We start from the raw sequence: 20,302 nt of genomic DNA, 5'->3' as shown, positions 1-20,302 counted from the left end.
TCCTTCACAACAGGCCCTTCCTCTTCCCTGGCCTTCATAAAGATTCAGCATTGTCTTTGAAATCAGCCCTGGCTCCGGGCAGGGAAGGTTTGGTTCCCAGGACAGGATGAGGAGGAGTCCTGGAACCTAGGCTCCAGTGTCAGGTCCACTGTGGGAAAGGGAGGGATGAGCTAGCTATATGGGCCTCCAAAGGAACCTGCCAACATGGCTGCATTCCTTGAGCTTGGGAGCCTGCCCTGCTGAAGCAGAGGACAGAGGGAGGAGCCTGAGCCCTTATGAACATGGTGGGTTCCCTCTCTCCCCTCCCCACCAGGGCAACTGGGCTTTCCTGTTTAGAATGTGACTAGGTACCCCCTCCCCATCTTTGCCCCTTGGATCAGCCCCCAGTCAGGGCTCCTGGAACCCACATCCCTAACTCCCTCTGTCAGCCTGCAGGGGAGAAGGTCAACCCTGGCTGGACTGCGGTCCTTGACGCTGTGCTGGAGAAGGGCAGGGGGGAGGGAGGCCGGGCAGAGCCCAGAGGCCATTCTGGGGGTGGGTGATCTGGGAGGGAAGGGGGGTAGGCCTCTTGGGGTTCCTGATGACACCTGAATGGAATAAAAAAAAAAAAAGGAAAGAACTTAGGAAACGGAACTCACGTCTTACCATTTGTGCTGTTTGTTTACTTTTTATTTTGATTTTTTTGCATTTCCGCTTAGCTTGGATAATGAAACTACACTGGTCAGTTTCATTCCAGTTTCGATAAAAATCAGTTTTCCTTCCTGGTTTTCTTACACTTGTTGTTGTGTATTGGTTCAGGGCCCTGCAGGGAGTGTTGGAAAAGCAGGCGCACTCCGTAACTCTTTTTCTTTTTCTTTTTCTTTTTCTTTTTTTTTTCTTCTGGAATTCAGTGCCAAAAGAAACCGTGTCACTGATACTGAATTTTGTTTGTTTGTTTTTTTTAAAAAAAAAGAAAAAAAGAGAGACAACTTAAGGGGATTTGAAAATGGGGAGGGGGCCAAATCCAGGTGATTGTCTCTATCTGGGCTAGACAGGGGCCTCCACACTTCCTCTTGCTGCTTTCTCCTCTTCTCTCCGTGTGTTTGTTGAGCACGGTTGGTGCGTGACTCTTGGGGACTGGTTCAGGGGATGATGACAGAACAAGACTCTCTTTCCAGCCCTGTGCACATACCAGTGGCATGCTTTCCTCTTCCATCAGCCCATCCCCCATCCCTCTGCTTCCCCAGCCACTCATGTTCAGGCAACTCCCCCATCCCACCCCATCTGCTTGCTCATCCTCGCCCCATCTCCACCTGCCCTTCATGAACTCCAAGACCCTCACTCCCTCTGGTGCCTGGGGCACACCTTCATTCTTCATCCTTCCTCCTCCAGGTGAGGGCAGCACACATGGCATTATCCCCAGGCTACCAAAAGGAGAAACTGAGGCCCAGGAGGCAGGTGGGAAAAGGGGACAACAGAGGTCCTGACCTATCTGTTCCCCCAGATGCAGCCCATGGGCTCTCCTCAATGTCCCTCTCTTACCCCTGCTCTTCTCCAGCCCCAGGTACAGACCTGCCCAGAGTCACAGCTGATGACTTCCGGAAGGGCTGGGAAGGACTGCTACCTACCGCTCCTTCTGTCCCTGATGGCCCTGAACATCAGAGGGTTGGTCCCTATCTGAGTGGGAACTGACAGCCACCAGCCAGCCACACCTAGTGCCCCATCTCATTGATAGGTGGATGCTTTCTGGACCCTGCTCCCCTAGTCTTGGAAGCAGGTTAACTAGGCTGTAAGCCCAGCCCCACACCCAGAGCCTCCGCTAGGGAAGCCCCCACCTCAACAAGCAAGGTCAAGGAAAGGAACAGGAGTGTCTGAGAGCCCCTGAAGACACTGGTGCCACCCCCCTCCCCAAGAACAGATGAGCTATCAGTCTTCCTCATCCCTTACTACACCCCTCCCCCAGGACTTCACTTTGTTGGGGTATGGGCACACCCTCAAAGACAGGCACAAGGCTAGCACCAGAAGGTCACGCCATTCCAGGGGGCACATTCACGTTGTAGACCATGCCAGAGTTGTGTGGCCCAGTGGCCATGACAGATCTTAGCAATCAGAGTATAGGCAGGGTGTGGGAGCAGGCATGCAGGGAGGTATTTAGCTGTTACTGGTCTGCAAAAGTTACAGCACAGCAGCCCTGCTTGTCAGTAATGGGAAGGAATAAATTTCCCTTCTGTCCCTTCCTGCCCCTGCATTCTCCCCATTCTCTCACATGCACACACACACACACACACACACACACACACACACACACACACACACACACGTGCACACACACGCGTGCACGCACAATGGCATATATATACATGCTCTCAGACTTTGGACACAGACTAATCTATTTCTTTCTTGTTCCTTCGTGAAGTCCAAGAGTCATTTTGGCAACTTCATGGGTCTTTATCCTCCAAAGGTACTTCTGTTAAAAAACTCACTTTGCCCTCTCTAGAACCCTTGCCCCAGATCAGTGTCCTTGAACTGAGGAAGAACTGAGCCTGGTTGAAACTCTTGGGCAGCCTCCATCTTTCTGGGCTGAAAGGATTAGGGACAAGATCCAGGGATGTGCAAAGGATGTGAAAGGGGATTTACTCCTCCAAATCTCCCTGTGCAACAGGATAAGCACACACCACCCTACCCAGACCCACCACTTTCCAGCCATCTGTGCCCACCCCTGGCCTGGCTCACCTAAATGCATATCCCACCACCTAAGTGACAACGTCCTCCTCTCCCAAGGGAGATGCCATCTGAGCTACAGAAACTCTAGGTCTCTGCCCACACACACACTCCTGTTCCCCACTTCTCTAGATGTGAGGCCGTAGGCTTCTCATGAGAATCTAGTACAGCCAATTGTCACTGCCCACTCTAAGCCCAAGGAGCTGATGGATTGACTATTGGATATAAGAAGTAGTGTATGCTTGCTTAAGCTTTTGAGGAAGTTTAAGTTTGAGTTGAGCCGTAGCCTGTTTTGAGGGCATAGTGGTGATGGGTTTACCTGACTTCCTAAGGATGAGCAGACCAAGGCAACATAAACCAGTCTCTGAATAGGGAGACACAGGGAAGGGTCCAGCCTAGTCCATAAGCTTAAGTAACCAACTTCAGCCAGGGGGAGGGAATTCTAAAAAGAGTACAAGGCTGGACATGTCCAGAAATCTGAAAGACAGACTTGTTGGAAGGGAGCTGTGGCAGCCTGAGAACAGAAGGAGCTGTACCGTGGGGGTAAGGGCAAGGTCAGGGAGAAGGGAGTGGGTGTTGCCCAAGAGCTTCAGGGAAGGCAAGATGGAAGAATAGATGCAGGGCAGAGCCAGGCTGCCATGGAAGAGCAGGTCATGGAGAAAAGGCAGGCATGCCAAGGCTGGCTACCAGCATGCCTTTGGTGAAGAACAGGCTTCAGGGAGGGCACCCTAGTGAGTCTGCTCCAACCTCCTCCCGTTCCTGGCATCAGGAAGCCAGCTTTGAGACGCTGGTAATTCCACCTCCTCTCCAGCTCCCCTTGTCTTACTAAGATTTTCCAACCTCTGTGGCTCTAGGTAGCTTCTCCCAAAGTGTGTTCTAAAAAGAACGTCTTCCATGGTCAAATAAGTTTAGAGCATACTAAACTTTCTGCTATTTCTTTCCAAAACTTTTCCTAACCCTTCCTATGCTAAAGGAGACTGTAGCTTTATAAGAACACTGGGAAAGGATTCTCTAAACTTATTTGGCCACAGAACCTTCTTTAAGAGAACAGATTCAACACCTCTTAGGTCACTTTTGTCATGGATACCCAGTGGTGGGAACAGCTTAGCAGAGCTCTGTGCTCTGAGCTTTCTGGGGACTACTCCATGGAGGAGAAAAACCTGCCCAGGGCCGGAGAGAATCCTTCAGGGCCCAGGCGCGGCTCCCAAGAACTTGGGATCCCTTAGGACTGACTGCCAAGGGACTACAGCGTGGCTTCACAGGGCACCAGGCAAGTAAGAAGGAAAGCTCCACAACCAGCAGGACAACTAGGCAATAACCTCCCACCCTCCCCACCCCCACTTCCCTAAATCATCCTCCTCCCCACCCTAACCCACCTGCCCACCACCCACGGAGCCACATCTGTTAGAGAGATTTGGAAGGAGATTTCAGAGCCCTCCACCCAGCCCCAACTCCAGCCCCTTCAGCTACAAGTGTGACCGCCCCCCCCCAAGTGCCTGACTTGGTTTTTCTCATTCATCACTGTGCACTTTGATTTCTAACCTTAGCCTCGCGGATGATGCCAGTTTGTTCTGTGATTTTTCCCCTTTTCCTTCTCCAGATGTCCAAACGGATTCTTCGGACAGAGATGTTTGGAGAAACTGCCTTTGCGATTGTACATGCCAGATCCTAAGCAAAGTATGTTTGAAGATACAAACACAAGTCCCCGCTCCTTAGAAAGCTTCTGGGTGCAGTCCCCCCCATCCCAATGTAGGGCATAGGACCAGGGGTGTTGGTTGTTTTGATCTTTGGCTGTTTTGTTTTGTTTCTCTTTTCTTTTTTTTTGTATTTTGGTTTGTTAGTTCTTTTTTTGTTTTGTTTTGTTTTGCTTTGTTATTCATTTTTTGGCCTAATCCTTGGGTTTAAAGTTCAGGGCTACAGGTAAGGGGCAGAATGGCAAGGCCAGTACAAATGGTAACGGTGGCAAGGAACCCAGCTGGCATTGGCAGGAGCCTATGCTGGGGTGTTGCAATGCCTGTGTCTTGCTATCCTGGCTCTCTCTTTCTGGTTTTCTTTCTTTTGGTAGGTGTCCTGTGGGATACACCGGGGACAGGTGTCAGCAGTTCGCAATGGTCAACTTCTCCAGTATGTCTCTTTCTTCTATTTCTTCTCTTCCCTGATGACTGGCAGTCTCCCCCTGTGGGAGGGATGGGGCCAAGATTGGGGTTGGGAAGGGGAGCAGGAATGCCCTGAGCTCCTCTTAGTTTTCATGCTCACCAGAAGCCTGTGCAGAGGAGAACGATACATCCCTTGCCCCCTAACATGTCGGGCTATACTGCCTGGATATATATACAGCAATGCTGGATTCTCTCTGCAGCAGACCACACCCAGGCCTCTTCCCCCTCCAGGCATCCTGGCACAAATGGGAAGAGGGAACTGCAGAGCCTTCTCCTGCCTGACAGCTGCTTGAGAGTGTCAAACTGCTGGCGGGCCCAGCAATGAGTGTGTGCTGGTGTATGCGGATGTGTTTGTGAGAGAGAAAACAGTCTCAAAAGCCTGACCAGAATGTGTTTGGCTTGGGGTTCAGGGACTGGGTGGGAGGAGTAGAGGTTGAGGAAGATCAGGACCCAGGACAACAGTTTCTGTAGATGCAAAGGCATTTGATGACTTCAGGATGGAGATAGGCTAGGGGCTACTACAGATGCTAAAAGATAGAGGGGATAAAGAATGCATACAGTGATTGGTGACTCCCCAGGACCAATCTATTCTGAATTCCCAACCAAGATTTCATCCTCTTCCTTTCTTCAACTTCTGAAGTCAGAGCTTTGTCTTTACACTACAACTCCACTGTGTCTGAAGGAATTGGGGGGGGGGGGGGGGGAATAGAAGCTCTGTATCCCAAGAATGCATTTACAACCTGGAGCAGTTCCTTCAAGCACCACCAGGTGGAGGTGGAGCAGAGCAAAAAAGCCACTGGCTGGCCAGCTTGGACTGTTCTTTTGCCTATGATGCCCAAACCACATTAGTCATCCCATTCTACAAAGCAGACTAGGCCCTATCACCCCACCCCCACCCCATTCTCCTCTCAAGGAAGGCCAGCTGAGTCCTATGCGGTGTTAGGAAACAAAACTTTCAGATGGTACCTAAAGGTTGGGAAATAGAACTCTAAGATGCCAAAGGTGGGACCCAGGGAGCCATGTAGATAGCTCATAGAAAAAAAGGAGTTTTGGAGTTTGAGTCTCAGTATAGTGAAATGGGCCTTCTCCATTATCCTCAGACCACAGCGAAAAAGCCCAGAAATCTAGCCTAACCCAGCAGGAGTGTAGGTGCCACAGCTTGTGGAGACTAGTAGGTCCAGTTGTTCAACCATCTTCACAGTATGGGAGACAGTGTTCTCTCCAGGCCCACCCAGGAAGACCATGGAAGAAGGCTGTGAGGATAAGAAATTTAAAGTCAGATACAGCCTGGGTAGGAAACTCTAGGGATGGAGGCAGACCAGGCAAGCAGAGTGGGAGCCAGGTAAGAGCGACAGTGGGGTCATATTCCTTTCTACCCTTTGGCAGAAAGCCTTCCTGGCTTGGGGAACTGTTCTGGACAGATAGTCCAGGCCATCCTGAATCAAAACAGTAAAGCTCTGGGACTCAGGCTGATATCCAAGGCCTCTTGGCTAGCTGTGCTGTTTCAGCTTTCAATTCATTTATATTTAGAGGGTCAACAGGGAGCCAGAAACCCAAAAAAGAGCCTACAAATGTAGCCCTGGGCCTGCCCACCTGTGTCATTGGTGTCATTACTGTTACCTCTCTGTGAAGGACTTGGGCTCTCCAATGCTTTTCAAGAAAGCCCTTCATGTGCTGCTCCAGCAGACAATGACCACAAAGACAGTTGACTATGCTCACAAACCTTCAATTGCCCATGCCAACAGACCAGGGTATAAAAGACAGCTCTGGGGCCTCATCTAACCCATCTGAGTTTGTTTTCTCATTTGCAAAGTAGGGATGAAGACATTGAGGCTTGTAGGGTTTGCTGTGCAGATGGAAGAAGATGTACGAAGGGTTCATCACACAGCCTGCCATTTTCATTGGAGGAAAATTTAGTATTTCATCCCAGCTATAGCTGGCATGAAGAAGGGATTCCTGAGTTAAAGAATCTGACCCTGGCAGCATGCCCAGACTACCTCAAAACCAGGTTACCTTTTGGAGAGACCAAGGAAACAGAGCCTGTGGTCTGCAGAAGCTTCTCCTACTTCCACTGACAGCCCCTACCCTCCCAGCAGTCAAAGCTTGTCCATCTCTATCCCTCATGTATTCATGAGTATCCACACACACATATGCATGAACACATAAACACATGCTGCAAACCTGAACAAACACACAAGCATCTACTAACACCAGCACCACAGACATGTAAACACAGGAGCAGTGCTTATACACATGCACACTCACAAACACACATTGACACACAGAAGCAAACACACAAGTATTCACTCACATTTGCACACACAAGATGAGTGTGTGCTTATTTCCGTGCACACATCACCGCCGCCTGGTTCAGGCACCCTATAACTGCATCATAGGATATGTCCAGGGTGAAGAATTTACAAATTGCCTGAGAAGCCTAGCCCTGTTGGGTGTCCAGCATTCAGTTGCCATGGTTACTAGACAATATGCAAATTTCTGGCCAATAGGATTTTCCCGTGGCTCAATGAGTGCTGCCTCATCCTGGCTGAAAAGCAAGCAATAAAGCTAAGTGAGAGATTTGTTTTCTTCTCTGGGACTGATGCAGCCATAGGTCCCTCAGAATCTGTCAACATGCTTCCCAGGGAGAAGAGTGCCTATCTAGTCATTAGCCAGGCCCTCAGTGACCTCACCAGCCATGTTATGGATCCACCACTGGACCACCCTAAACAGTACTAACCTTTGACTCAAAATGCATGACATCAAGAGCCCTGTAAGCTGCTGCTGCTACAATTTAGTCTCTAGTAGAGTGACACAAAAGAAAACTCTTAAATAGCTTTGTGGAGGAGGGGGCAAGACATGCTTATATTGAGACGTAATTGTCAGGAATAACCATGTCTTAGCCCCAAATGACCAGAGACCCAGCCTTCCCAGTTTCCTTTCTGATTCTCAAAGTGACCTTGAGAAAGTGTCCTAGCACCACTGAGCCCCAGCTGTCTCACATAATATAACAACCAGCTCTTAGTTTCCAAGGTGCTGAGGCCAAGCTGGTCTGTTCTCCCTAGAGGAGCATGGCTGGACACCCAGACAATGGGAGTGCTCTCCAGCTGCCTAAAGTGTCCCTGGGCTCCAGGACTAACTATTCAATGCGCTGCCCTGAAACCCTTTGATTCCACTTTGTACATCTACTCAGCATGGCTGGCCAGCCCTGGAAGGACCTGGAGAGGAGTGGACAGGCTGTACTTGTGGCAACTTTCTTCTACTTCCAAACAGAGCAAAATCTCAAAGAAGCCAAAATCTGAAGGTCATCCCCTGGCCTCAGGTTAGCAGGAGAACACAAAGGACTCATGCTTGAAAGGCTCGGATCAGTGCTTTGTTGGTATGATCTCCACACAGAATGGAGGGGCCCAAGCCCCAGGACTTTCTTCATGGCTCTTTGGGTCAGAGCCATCTTGATCTCTAGCTCAGAGCCACCCAGTTTTCCTGCTGTTTTTTTTTCCCAAATGCAGAACCCTCTGGAACCCCTTTTAGGACACAGAGAGCTCCAGGGAGGGATAATGCTCAGGACTCCCTGCTGGTTGCTCATGCTGCTTACCTCTGCAGCAGATGGGAACATCACGTGCTATTTCATGGGTCTCAGAAGCTGACCCTACTGATGTGAAAGTCAGGGAAGGAGGGAGCCTGGGCCACAGAAGAGGGGCTCCCACATGCCATGTGTGCACTGAGCCTCCTGCTGGCCAGCTCTGCTCATATCTGCCTCTGACTGTGCAGAGGTGCTTTTGACAGATGAGGACACTGAGACCATGATTTACCCACATCCATGCAGCAAGTTAGGGACAAAAAAAATGAGAATGAGGCCTGTATACCAGTGCTGGCTACAACTTAGAATGAGAAGTGAGCTTTTAAAAAAAATGCTATTGAAATTTCTGGGCTCCCACCCAAGCCTGATCGCATTAGTCTGAATGATTTTCTGAAGCTCAGCCAGGTTTGCAAACCTCCAGGATCCCCCCTAGCCAGGCCTGATCCCCGCTTAACAGCTAGGAGACTGAGATCTGGACAGGCTAAGCATCATTGGTAGAGCTGACCCTTGGATCAGGACCCTTTATCTAACCTCCCAATGGTGTGAATGGCCATCTCACAGGACTCTAAATCACACATTCCTATCAGGACCTCACATCCAAGACTGCAATTTGTTCACCATGCAAGGAGCTCACTCTCGCACACGTGAACCCAACCTCCTCATTCTCACAGTTACAGTTGCTCCTCTAAGTAGAGATCGGGAGGGCCCTGGGGCCCCTCCAATGCAGGGTATGAGGGAATATCAAGGGGAGGATTGACTATGCTTGGAGCCTCCTACTCCTGGTCCCCCAGACTAGGTTCCTAGGAGATGAGTAAGCTAGGGATGTGGGTCCAGTCTGGGGACTAGAGGCCTGTGCGGAACAGAAGAAAGTTTTCCTATGTATGAGTCAGAAGGTGGGCAGGCTGTCTCCAGGAGGGCTTGAGAGTGCTGAACAATGGGCACTGGGAAGGGGACGGGGGACTTCTTGAAGTCCGCCCTCCTTGCCCTTTTCTCCCAGGGAACATTTGCCAACTGACTCTTGTGCCTGTGCCTCCCCAACCAGGTACTAACCCCACTGCTTCCCCCTAAGAACCTGCCCTGCCTACCAATTCTAACTGCCTCTCTCTAGTCCTCTTGGGGTTCTTGGGGACTGGCACCAGGGGAAAGGCTCAGGAAGCTGGGAGGTTCACTACTAACCCGCATTCACCTCACAGGCTGGCTGCCCGGTGTCTGAAGAGTTCTAACCAACTTTTTTCTCTCTCTTTCCCCCACCCTCTCCCTCTTCCATCTCTCTCTCTCTCTACTCTTTCCCTCGGCTCCTGCCCCTCACCCTCTCTTCTGCACTGCCAGAGCACCTTGGATTTGAATTAAAGGGTACGGAACCTCTATGTATTTCTCTGTACCATCTTCACAATCCCTCTCCACAGCATCTGACACCAGAGTGCTGAATGTTTGGTTTCCTTTCCAAAAAATAGAAACAGGATGATTCCAGAAATCTCCTCTGGCCCTGTCAAGATGTCTTAACATAAACTATGTTGATTTGGGGACAGAATCAAAGCTCATGAACAGTAGGGACCTGGTGCATGGTGTGTGAGGTGAAGACCTATGGCTAAGAGGTCTCAGAGGGGAGGGTCCCTCCAGAGCTGTGCGGACAAGTGCACAGGCCAGACAAAAGACATGCTCCCTCAAACCCAGTGGCGGGAAATCACACAAGCCTGGCTTGGGGAGCTGTGCAGAGAGCCAGCCCTTTCCATCTGACTCCTTCCTTCCCTTTCATCCGTTTCCATTGCTTTTTCATTCTGCACCAGGATAGTAGCTGAAAACTTCCTCTTTGCTTCTGTCCCTGCCCTGTATGTCTCCATGGCTTGCTTAAAACTGTCACTCTCTCCAAGATCTGTCCCCAAGATGAAGTGTTTGTGTGTGTGTGTGTGTGTGTGTGTGCGTGTGTGTATGTGTGTGTATGAGAGAGACACAGACAGACAAAGAGACAGAGGGAGAAAGAGAGAGACAGGGAGAGAGAAACAGACAGAAACAGACAGACAGACAGAGAATGTCTGCCAGTAAGTTCAGCAAGAGTTTGAGTTGCCCTGTGGTGCCTGCTACTTGTCCTCCAGCTCCGAATCTTACATGTGCTCTCCTACCTCACAACCCACTGCAACTGCTCTCTGTCTGGACCCTGGAAGACTCTTTGGGATATAAGGGACTTTGGAGATCCACGATTCTAGGTCTCTCGCTTTGGGCCTGGAGGCTCCACTCTGGCCTCGAGCATCCAGATATATGATAGCCAAAGGCCTTCAGGTGCTCAGAAGGTAGAGCTTCCAGCCTGCAGATATGGAAAGACCTAGTCTCCTGCCAGGTTTGGGAGGCCCTACTGCCTCCACCACCTGGTTAGTTCCTATCAACTGTTCTCAGTAAAAGACAGAACTCTGAGTCTGCAAGTCAGAGTCTGTGCTTTTGAGCTATGCTGGGGTAGAGAGAAGGGGTGGAAGCTGTGGGGCACTGTGGCAGGCACAGGAGGAAACCAGCAGGTATGAATACATGGATATTGTTGGGGAGGGGGAAACTGCTAGATTTCCCAGGGCAAGATGTGAGGGCACAAAGGGGAAGTACCAAGGCCTTGTGTTAGGCAGTTGAATGTTGGCTGATGGAATATGGAGTATATGTAGGTGAGTGCGGGTATATGTGGATGTGTGTCTGTGTCTGAGTGGGAGTTGGGGGAGTTATTGGGACTGGTGATCAGAAAAGTCTCACCCCACATGGGGACATCTGGCAAACAATTGGGGAATAGTGTCAGTGTTGGAGCAGGCTTGTTCAGTGGTCAGTGACTCAGAGCAACATGGACATAGGGGCGAGGACAGATGATACCAAAAAGGAAGATAGGGACTTGGTAGTCAGAGACCTTGGAGACCATGGCTTTGGATTTTATCTGAATTGATGGGATGAGTTTCTAACAGGGGACTAAAGTGAGATCTTCTCCATTACTGTTGCTGGTAGAGCCTGGGGCTGGCAGTAGGGTCAGGGTAGGTGGAAGCAAAAAGACCTGTCAGAAGGTAACATCATCAGGTGAGGGAAGCCATCATCCTGGACCATGTTGAGAGTGGTAAACATTCCTGTTGTGATCAGTTCTAAGACCTGCTTAGAAGGTAGAGCTGGAAGGACTTGTAATGGGTCATATATTAGGCAAGGTAAGAAGATAGGCGTGAAGAAGAATGAGTCTATGGCGTGGAATCTGAACCACGGGAGAAGAGGTGTCACACTAAGAAGAAGAGAAAAGTAGCAGAGTGAGTGTGGAAAGAGCTGGGTAACTAGTGATTCTGGCAGCCATGGCCTTCGGATACCTGAGTCCGGAACCAAGAGGGCATCAGAGGAGGAGATAGAAATAGCAAACGCAGGGATGGGAAGGTGGCTCAGTGTAGAGCGCTTGCCTTGCATGCCTGAGGCCCTGGGTTCGATTCCTCAGCACCACATAAGCAAAAAGAAAAAAGCCGGAAGTGGCACTATGGCTCAAGTGGTAGAGCACTAGCCTTGAGCTGAAGAGCTGAGGGACAGTGCCCAGGCCCAGAGTTCAGGCCCCACGACTGGACCCAAAAAAAAAGAAATAGCAAACGCATATGGATAGTACAGTCTGTCTGGATGATATCCTTAAGGGAGAGAAGGCAGGTGATATAGAGAAAGATGTCTGAGAGCCCTGAGCCCTTCCCACTTTCAGCCCAAGTAGGAGAAAAGGAAACAGTCCTGAGGCTGAAAGATCAGCCTGTGAGGTAGAAGGAGGCCAGGAGAGAGCCACCATTCAAAGGCCTGGCACAGTGGGCCAGGAGGGAGTCACCATAGGATTCGTTTATAATCATGACCAAAAGTAGTAGACACCGATGATGTCTGACTGGACAGGATTGAGGGGTGAAAGGGGGATGAGGAATAGAGACAGAGCTGCAAGGGATATTTAGCTAAGATTCTACCTGAGTATGGGTCAGGACACCTGGGAAAAGTGATGTCCGTTCGTGGAACACATACAAGTCTGTGTATGAGTGTAGAGTGCTGGTGTGATGTCTCTACATTGAGGAGATGCCTCAGTGCCAAAGAGCTGGGGATGCTTCCCTGGGCTTCATCAAGTGTGATGGTCCTGCCACTATTTGTCACTGAGCTAAGGGGGGGGGGACAGGAACAAGGCAGAGGGGCCTCCTATTTCTATTCTAGAGGGGCAGGGTTGCCTCACAAGACAAGGAGGTAGAAAAGACAGGCCTTTCTGAGAGATTGGTGGCCCTGTCTCAATTTGCCAGCGAGGGTAGACGCTGCTGCTGGTGCCCAAAGACAGCCTGAGATGCCAGAGGGATATGCTGCACCTCTGAGCTTCTCCCAGCAGACAGGAAGGGCTAATGGGCCAGGCCAGAATCCTGACCAGGCTGTGAGGGTAAAGGCCTCTCTCCTCACACCCCTGCACCCAAGTCTTCTCTATCCTTGCTTCTGACCCTAGCCTCCCTGCTAAGTGTGGGTCTGATGTCCTGTCACCAGCCCTTCTTAGGGAAACAGAGGTGGCTGAGTCAGGTCTTTGGCCAAGATGTCCATATTCCCTGGCCAAAAGACCTGTCAGGCCACTGTGGAACAGGGCTCAATGCTGGCCAGTGGTCCTGCCTTTGCCTTTCTTCTCTATGACCTTGAGACATTGCCTCCACTCCATTGTCTTCCATTTCTCCCCTGCATTTTCCACTCATGTGTTCTGAGCAGGCATGTAGTTTGGGGAAGGGTGGCCAGGTCCTTGGGTGGGCAGGACCAGGGGAAACAGGCATGAGATGGCAGGACCTGAGGGAGCCTGAGGCTGGGGACAGGGGACATCTACACCGTTCACATATACTCTGATCCTACAGAGGCAGAGGAGCTGTACCAGAAGAGGGTCCTGACCATCACTGGCATCTGCGTGGCTCTGCTAGTCGTGGGCATCGTCTGCGTGGTTGCTTACTGCAAGACCAAGTAAGTGTCAAACTCTCAGGCTGGGGCCAGGCCAAGCCAGAGGATGGCCTCCAAGATGTTTCTGTGAGGACACCAGCACCCCACTGTGCCCCTCCCCCAACTCCAGCCTCCTCTCTATGGAGCCAAGGTGCTGGCTAGGAAAGCAGAGGTGGAAGGAGGGGACGAGCAGCCCCAGGTGAATGAAGGAAGGGGCTCACAGACACAGGCTTTGAAAGAAGACAAGTCTCAAACCCAGATCTGAGATTTCTTATGGAGCTTTGAACATACTGAGGAACCTCTCCAAGCTGACATGGAAATAAGCCTAGTGTGTACCTCAGAAGACACCGTGAGGAGTGCACAGTGAACCCCACAGGCTCTGGTCTGTCTGGTGGGAGACACAGGCAGAAGATAGAAAACAAACAAGTGCAGATGCCACAGAAGCACTGCCTTACCCCCTGCCCCGGGAGTGCTTGAGACAAAAGCACAGAGGAGGAGGGGTAGGCTACCTCTGGACCAAGGACAGGAGGGGTATAAGCTTGGGAAGTGGACAGGTCAAATGGAGGAGTACAAACTGAAAGGCAAGAGCAGATACAGCAACTGCAGCCCGCCGCACTGCAACCTAGACTGCATGATACAAAGGGCTGGAGTCAGAGGAGCTAAGGGGTAACTGGGACTCAGAGGCCACCACAGGGTTTTACTGCAAACTAGAGGGTCTGTGTTTGTCCTGCAGACAATGAGCACTAATGAAGGCTGTAGAGTAGTGTAATACAGAAAAATGTTCCTCTCTGGAGATCAAGGGTCTGGGAATAGCCATTTCAGGGACTGAGCCCCTGAGTCTGAACTCCTGAAGTATCAGTGGGACCTAGTGTCTTTCTAACTTCATGTTGAATGAACCAGAAAAGTTGGCCAAGACTAAGAAGAGAGTGGAAGCTCAGGAAGCCTGCGGGAGAAAATTAGGTCCAAGAGGGAAAATTGAAGCCATAAATTGGGCAGGAAGCAAGCCACTGCTCTGACCCCCATTGCATTTACTCATTTCTTCACCAAATACTCATTCAGTGCTAAAATATTACTAAATACCACACCCTACCCCCAGGCATGTGGCCAGTGCTCTAAGCAAGAGGTTCAATGTCATAGGACAGTTTAAAGGCACCGAGGCTCAGCTGGAGGGTGGAAGGGGTTTCTTTGAGGTAAGAGCAGTTAGGCTAGGGCCTGAGAAGCCAGCAAAAGTTCTAGGTGAGCCAAGCATGTGGGTGGTTCACAACTGTAATTCTAAGTACTCAGGAGGCTGAGATGTGAGGCTCACAGTTCAAAGCCAGCTCAGGCAGGGAAGTCTGTGATATTCTTATCTCCTGTTGACCACCAAAAAGCCAGAAGTAGATGTGGCTCAAGTGGTAGACAGTTAGCCTTGAGCAAGAAAGCTCAGAGGCAGCACCCAAGCCCTGAGTTCAAGCCCCAGGACTGGAAGAGAGCGGGGGGGGGGGGGGGGAAGAGGAGAGGAGACAAGGGGAAGGAAGGAAGGAAGGAAAGAAGGAAGGAAGGAAGGAAGGAAGGAAGGAAGAATGGAAGGAGGGAAGGAAGGAAGAAAGAAGGGAAGAAGGGAAGGGAAGGAGAGAGAAGAGGAGGGAGGAAGGAAAGTTATAGGTGTAGAAGCAGGGAAAGTGTTCAGATAAATGGACTAGTAAGCACACAGGCACAAGCCTCTGGCCCAGAGATGCAGGGCATCATGGAGCATCAGAAATAAGCTGTTGCTGAATGTGGTGGGAGGGTGGGCAGAGATATGGCTGAGGTAGAAATAGGGCACTGAGAGCTAGTGGGGGGACGGGGGTTAGACAAAGGAGTGATATGACATGCAGAGCTTCTGAGAATTGCCAGAGTGGCACAGCTAGAAAGCAGTGGGTTCCATGCATTCCCTTACCCTAGGTCCCCTGGGAAGTTCATGCTCTGAGAGGGAAGGTGCCAGGCTCACCCATCTTTCCCCCTGTATAGAAAACAGCGGAAGCAGATGCACAACCACCTCCGCCAGAACATGTGCCCAGCACACCAGAACCGGAGCTTGGCCAATGGGCCTAGCCATCCCCGGCTGGACCCCGAAGAGATCCAGATGGCAGATGTGAGTGGTGTTCCCAGGCCCCCTCAGAGCTCTCACTAGACAGCTGGCCTTCTCTGGAATCTTCTTTGCCCCCTGCCATAAGGAAGAGTGATGGGTGGAATGGCTGGGTCCATCATTACTGATCCATCACCAAATCTATCTCATCCAGTGGATCACCCCTACTCAGCACTCAGTACATGTCTGTCCCTAACCAGAAAGAATGTCAACTCGGTCCCCATCACTAACTCCCCCAACTCTTTGTCTGTCCCAGTACATCTCCAAGAATGTGCCAGCCACCGACCACGTCATCCGAAGGGAAACTGAGACCACCTTCTCCGGGAGCCACTCCTGTTCTCCTTCTCACCACTGCTCCTCAGCCACGCCCACCTCCAGCCACAGGTGGGCAGCACCAAAGCCTACAGGACCTTGTAGACTCCAGTACTTTATCTCATTCAATACTCCACAGCTATCTGACACTCTCTCCTGAGTTTGCCATACAAATCATACACAGTTTGCATGGTCTTCTCACCAGAACCAGTATGGCCCATCCACACAGCCTATAGATAACATGGTTGGACCCGAGCACTATAGAAAAGTTGGGACCCCTAGGGCTGGGCTGCCGAGCTAGGTGACTAAGAACTGCAGGGTGGAAGAATCCTAGTGCGGAAGGGGAGCTCTCTGCATGTTACAGTTCACACCTTGCGGGGACTCCAGTCCTCCTTACATGGGAGTTGGACATTTGTGATACTCTACACCAGAAGACGATGACTAAAGGAGCCACAGATAGAATGAAGAACCAGGGAACTGGTGGCCATAGGACCACATCTTGTCCCTTTTCTGAACCTTTGCCTTACCCTCCCCCATCTGACTTTCTCCCAGACATGAGAGCCACACATGGAGCCTGGAACGTTCTGAGAGCCTGACCTCTGACTCCCAGTCAGGCATCATGCTATCGTCCGTGGGCACCAGCAAGTGCAACAGCCCAGCGTGTGTGGAGGCCCGGGCCCGGCGGGCAGCAGCCTACAGCCTGGAGGAGCGGCGCAGGGCTGCCATGCCACCCTACCACGACTCCATAGACTCCCTGCGTGACTCCCCACACAGCGAGAGGTCAGTTCCTACCCCCTGACCTGGGCTCTACCAGAAAGCTGGTGCCACTGATCCAAGGGGACCCTCAGGTCCCTTCAAAGGTACTGCAAATAGCATCCTCTTCTTGTCCAAGTGGTCAAACAAGGTCCCAGAAAGGCTAAATGGTCTATTGGGACTGGGATTACAGCTAGGCCAGTGGACCTGGCATGGAGTAATCACCTAATCTACTTGTTCTACTTGGATACTTTTCAGAACAGAAGAGGATATGAATAATTGCACTGAAATATTAGACATGAGTGCTGTTCTAGGCAACCTGGACCTATGGGGGCCCTGGCCCAGTGCACCAGGGAGCCCACATCCCAGCAGAGACAGAAAGACACCAAGACCAAGTAGCTTAGAGGGTAGGACAGAAGTTTGTTCTCAATATTCCTAACTAGACAGGAAAGGTATGAGTCAAGAGTGATCACTGATCACAGGCCCTGGCAGCACCAGCATTAAGGTCCCAGTATTCAAGTTGTTGTCAGGCTCCTAAGCAACAGATGCAGTAAGAAACCAAGAAAGCCCCTTCTTCCCTGACTCCAACTTAGGAGTCATGGTGACTAGCCTCCCACTCTGCTTAGCCCTCCGGTGGCCCCTCAGCCTCGGGGAGGAAAGCAAAGGAAGGTGCACTGTAGGAGGAGCTCTAGACTGGAGAGAAGGAGAAAACTTTGCTCCTTTCCCCTCAGCCTACTCTGGGCGAGGCCTGGAGAGGCTTGACTGGGAGCCAGCAATGGCCCTAGGAGCTCCTGCTCCTGAGGAGACAGCCTGGAGACAAGCCAGAAGTCACAGTTGCCTATGGAAAAAGCAAAGCACGAGAGAAGACCCAGAGACAGAAAAACACAGACTGACTACCAGTTTCAGGAGGCGATTAGCTTTATTAAAACCAACCTTTCAAAGACCATTCCACACTTATGTGATCTGGAGCAGGTTACTTACCTTGAACTTTGTTCCTTCAGTACATCAAGGTGAACAATAACCAGACTCATGGTTCAGTGAAGGCCGCCTGAGAACACATGTGCAGAGCTCATGTCTCCCCCTGCTGGCATCAATCACGACTCCAGCACAAAGTTCCCTTTGAGTGGTAGGAAAGTGAGAGGTACTCTCACTATAGGAAAGCCTACAGACGTGATGAACTAATGGAGCTGTTCCAACATAAGCACTTAAGACAATGGCAGCTGAGTGAGGTGCCAGGAGCAGGAGAGACCAGAAGGAGCAGTGGCACTGGGCCCAAACAGTCTGGGAAGGTGGTATGGAGCGGGGTGGGTGGTAAGAATTGGGTGGGTGGTAAGGACTGGGTGGGTAAGGATCAAGGGACTCTTGAGTAGTGCTGCAACTTGAAAACATACTCCGGAGACCAGAAGCAATGGTTCCTGCTTTTTTTTTTTTTTTTTTTTTTTGGTCCGGTTGTGGGGCCTGAACTCTGGGCCTGGGCACTGTCCCTCAGCTCTTCAGCTCAAGGCTTAGCGCTCTACCACTTGGTCCACAGCGCCACTTCCGGCTTTTTTCTTTTTGCTTATGTGGTGCTGAGGAATCGAACCCAGGGCCTCAGGCATGCAAGGCAAGCGCTCTACCACTGAGCCACCTTCCCAGCCCATGGTTCCTGCTTATAATCCCAACTATTTGGGAGGATCTTGGTTTGAAGTCAGCCTTGGAAAAAAAAAAAATGCAAGCCCCTATCTGAAATATAGCTAAAGCAAAAAAGGGTTAGGGGCATGCCTCAAGTGTAGAGCACCTGCCTAGTAAGAATGAGGCCCTGAGTTCAAACTCCAGTTAAAAAAAAAAAGTTCTTGGAACTCACTTAGTGGAGTGAGGGAGAGGCTCTATAGCAGTGCACAACAGCATGAAGACATATCCCAGGAGAGGGGAATAAGTAGGATTCAGTAGTTAGATCCACATGTGATTCAGAATGTAACAGGTTCTTGGGTGGTCTAAGTCTGCCCCCTCAGTCTGGAAGAAAAGCATGGAAGTTGGTGGTCCCTGTCCTAATGAAGACACTTCCCTTGATGTAAATGGTCACTTTCCTGAAGCAGCTCTTGGCTATAGCATAAAAAGGAATGCCTCCCTCACTGACGCCATCAGGCCATGAATGGGCTATGCCTGCAGAGGCAGTGAGTCCAAGTGACAGGTTATCTGAATGGAGCTACTGGCTTTAGGAATTGGGTGTCTGCATCCTGGTTCTTCCTGGTCTGGGTTCAAACCCCAGTTCTGACATCTCCTGGCCATACATGAACTTTGAGTAAGGCGCTTGGATATTCCTAGCCAGTCTCCTGTGCATAATGACCGCACTATGAGCATCACCCGCCCCCCCCCCGGGCAAAAGATCATGTCGGGTGGGGGGGTAGGACACGTGGTGTGGTCCTGATACCTCCCTGGAAGGGTCCCAACGTGGCACTGCAGTGAACCCCACGCTTATCCCCACTAACATAAGAATACAAGCGGGGCGGGATGAAGGGAATGGCACCAGGTCAGAATAACCGCACCGTTCCAGAGGACAGGGTCCCTCGAAAAGAAGTTCCTTTGCGGTAGGGATCTCCCCACGCCCCTCCTCACGCCCTGACCCACGCCTCCCGCCTCTCCCCGCAGGTACGTGTCCGCCCTGACCACGCCTGCGCGCCTCTCGCCCGTGGACTTCCACTACTCGCTGGCCACGCAGGTGCCCACGTTCGAGATCACGTCTCCCAACTCCGCGCACGCCGTGTCGCTGCCGCCTGCCGCGCCCATCAGCTACCGCCTGGCGGAGCAGCAGCCGCTCCTGCGGCACCCAGCGCCCCCGGGCCCCGGGCCGGGACCAGGACCTGGCGCGGACATGCAGCGCAGCTACGACAGCTACTACTACCCCGCGACGGGGCCCGGGCCGCGGCGCGGAGCGTGCGCGCTCGGAGGCAGCCTGGGCAGCCTGCCCGCCAGTCCTTTTCGCATCCCGGAGGACGACGAGTATGAGACCACGCAGGAGTGCGCGCCCCCGCCGCCGCCGCGGCCGCGCGCGCGCGGCACGTCCCGCAGGACGTCGGCGGGGCCCCGGCGCTGGCGCCGCTCGCGGCTTAACGGGCTAGCGGCGCAGCGCGCACGCGCGGCGCGGGACTCGCTGTCGCTGAGCAGCGGCTCGGGCTGCGGCTCGGCCTCCGCCTCGGACGACGACGCGGACGACGCGGACGGGGCGCTGGCGGCCGAGAGCACGCCGTTCCTCGGGCTGCGCGCGGCGCACGACGCGCTGCGCTCGGACTCGCCGCCGCTGTGCCCGGCGGCCGACAGCAGGACTTACTACTCCCTGGACAGCCACAGCACGCGGGCCAGCAGCAGACACAGCCGCGGGCCGTCCCCGCGGGCCAAGCAGGACTCAGCGCCCCTCTAGGGCCCCCTCCGCCTCGCCCGCCCCGCTGTCTTCAAGGAGAACAGAGACTGCCGACTGGAGAGAGGAGGGGGGGAAATAAAAATATTTTTATTTTCTATAAAAGGAAAAAAAAGTATAACAAAATGTTTTATTTTCATTTTAGCAAAAATTGTCTTATAATAGCTAACGGCAAAGACGTTTTTATAGGGAAACTATTTATATGTAACATCCTGATTTACAGCTTCGGGAAAAAAAAAAAGAAACAACAAAAAAAAAGAGAGATGGGCCAATTTTTTGACTCTTTAATAGAAACCTATATTGTGGTGCCTTTTGCTGTAACGCTAATCTGGGGCTCCTGGAGAGACACTGGGTTGCAGGGTGTGTTGGGGGAGGGGGGGTCT

General features: G+C 51.7%; 1 protein-coding gene across 3 annotated transcripts in view; it reads left to right on the top strand.

The window, feature by feature from the left end:
• Window positions 1–20,302, top strand: part of Nrg2 (neuregulin 2) — a 200,288-nt gene extending 179,986 nt beyond the window's left edge. Inside the window, exons 5-11 of one of the 3 annotated variants that reach the window (XM_070035989.1) lie at window positions 4,766–4,824; window positions 9,763–9,786; window positions 13,275–13,377; window positions 15,343–15,466; window positions 15,717–15,844; window positions 16,325–16,552; window positions 19,154–20,302. In XM_070035989.1, coding sequence (XP_069892090.1) covers window positions 4,766–4,824; window positions 9,763–9,786; window positions 13,275–13,377; window positions 15,343–15,466; window positions 15,717–15,844; window positions 16,325–16,552; window positions 19,154–19,922 — 1,435 coding nt within the window. In that variant the 3' untranslated portion in view covers window positions 19,923–20,302. Of the gene's footprint in view, window positions 1–4,300; window positions 4,378–4,765; window positions 4,825–9,762; window positions 9,787–13,274; window positions 13,378–15,342; window positions 15,467–15,716; window positions 15,845–16,324; window positions 16,553–19,153 lie in introns of all 3 variants that reach the window. The other 2 variants (XM_070035991.1, XM_070035990.1) reach the window with 2 other exon arrangements.

The sequence above is a fragment of the Dipodomys merriami genome, unplaced genomic scaffold (genome assembly GCF_024711535.1).
Source record: "Dipodomys merriami isolate MVZ:Mamm:240054 unplaced genomic scaffold, mDipMer1.0.p SCAF_27, whole genome shotgun sequence".
NCBI lineage: Eukaryota > Metazoa > Chordata > Mammalia > Rodentia > Heteromyidae > Dipodomys > Dipodomys merriami.
The sequence above is the reverse complement of the archived record's forward strand: the minus strand, read 5'-3'. Positions and strand labels throughout refer to the sequence as shown.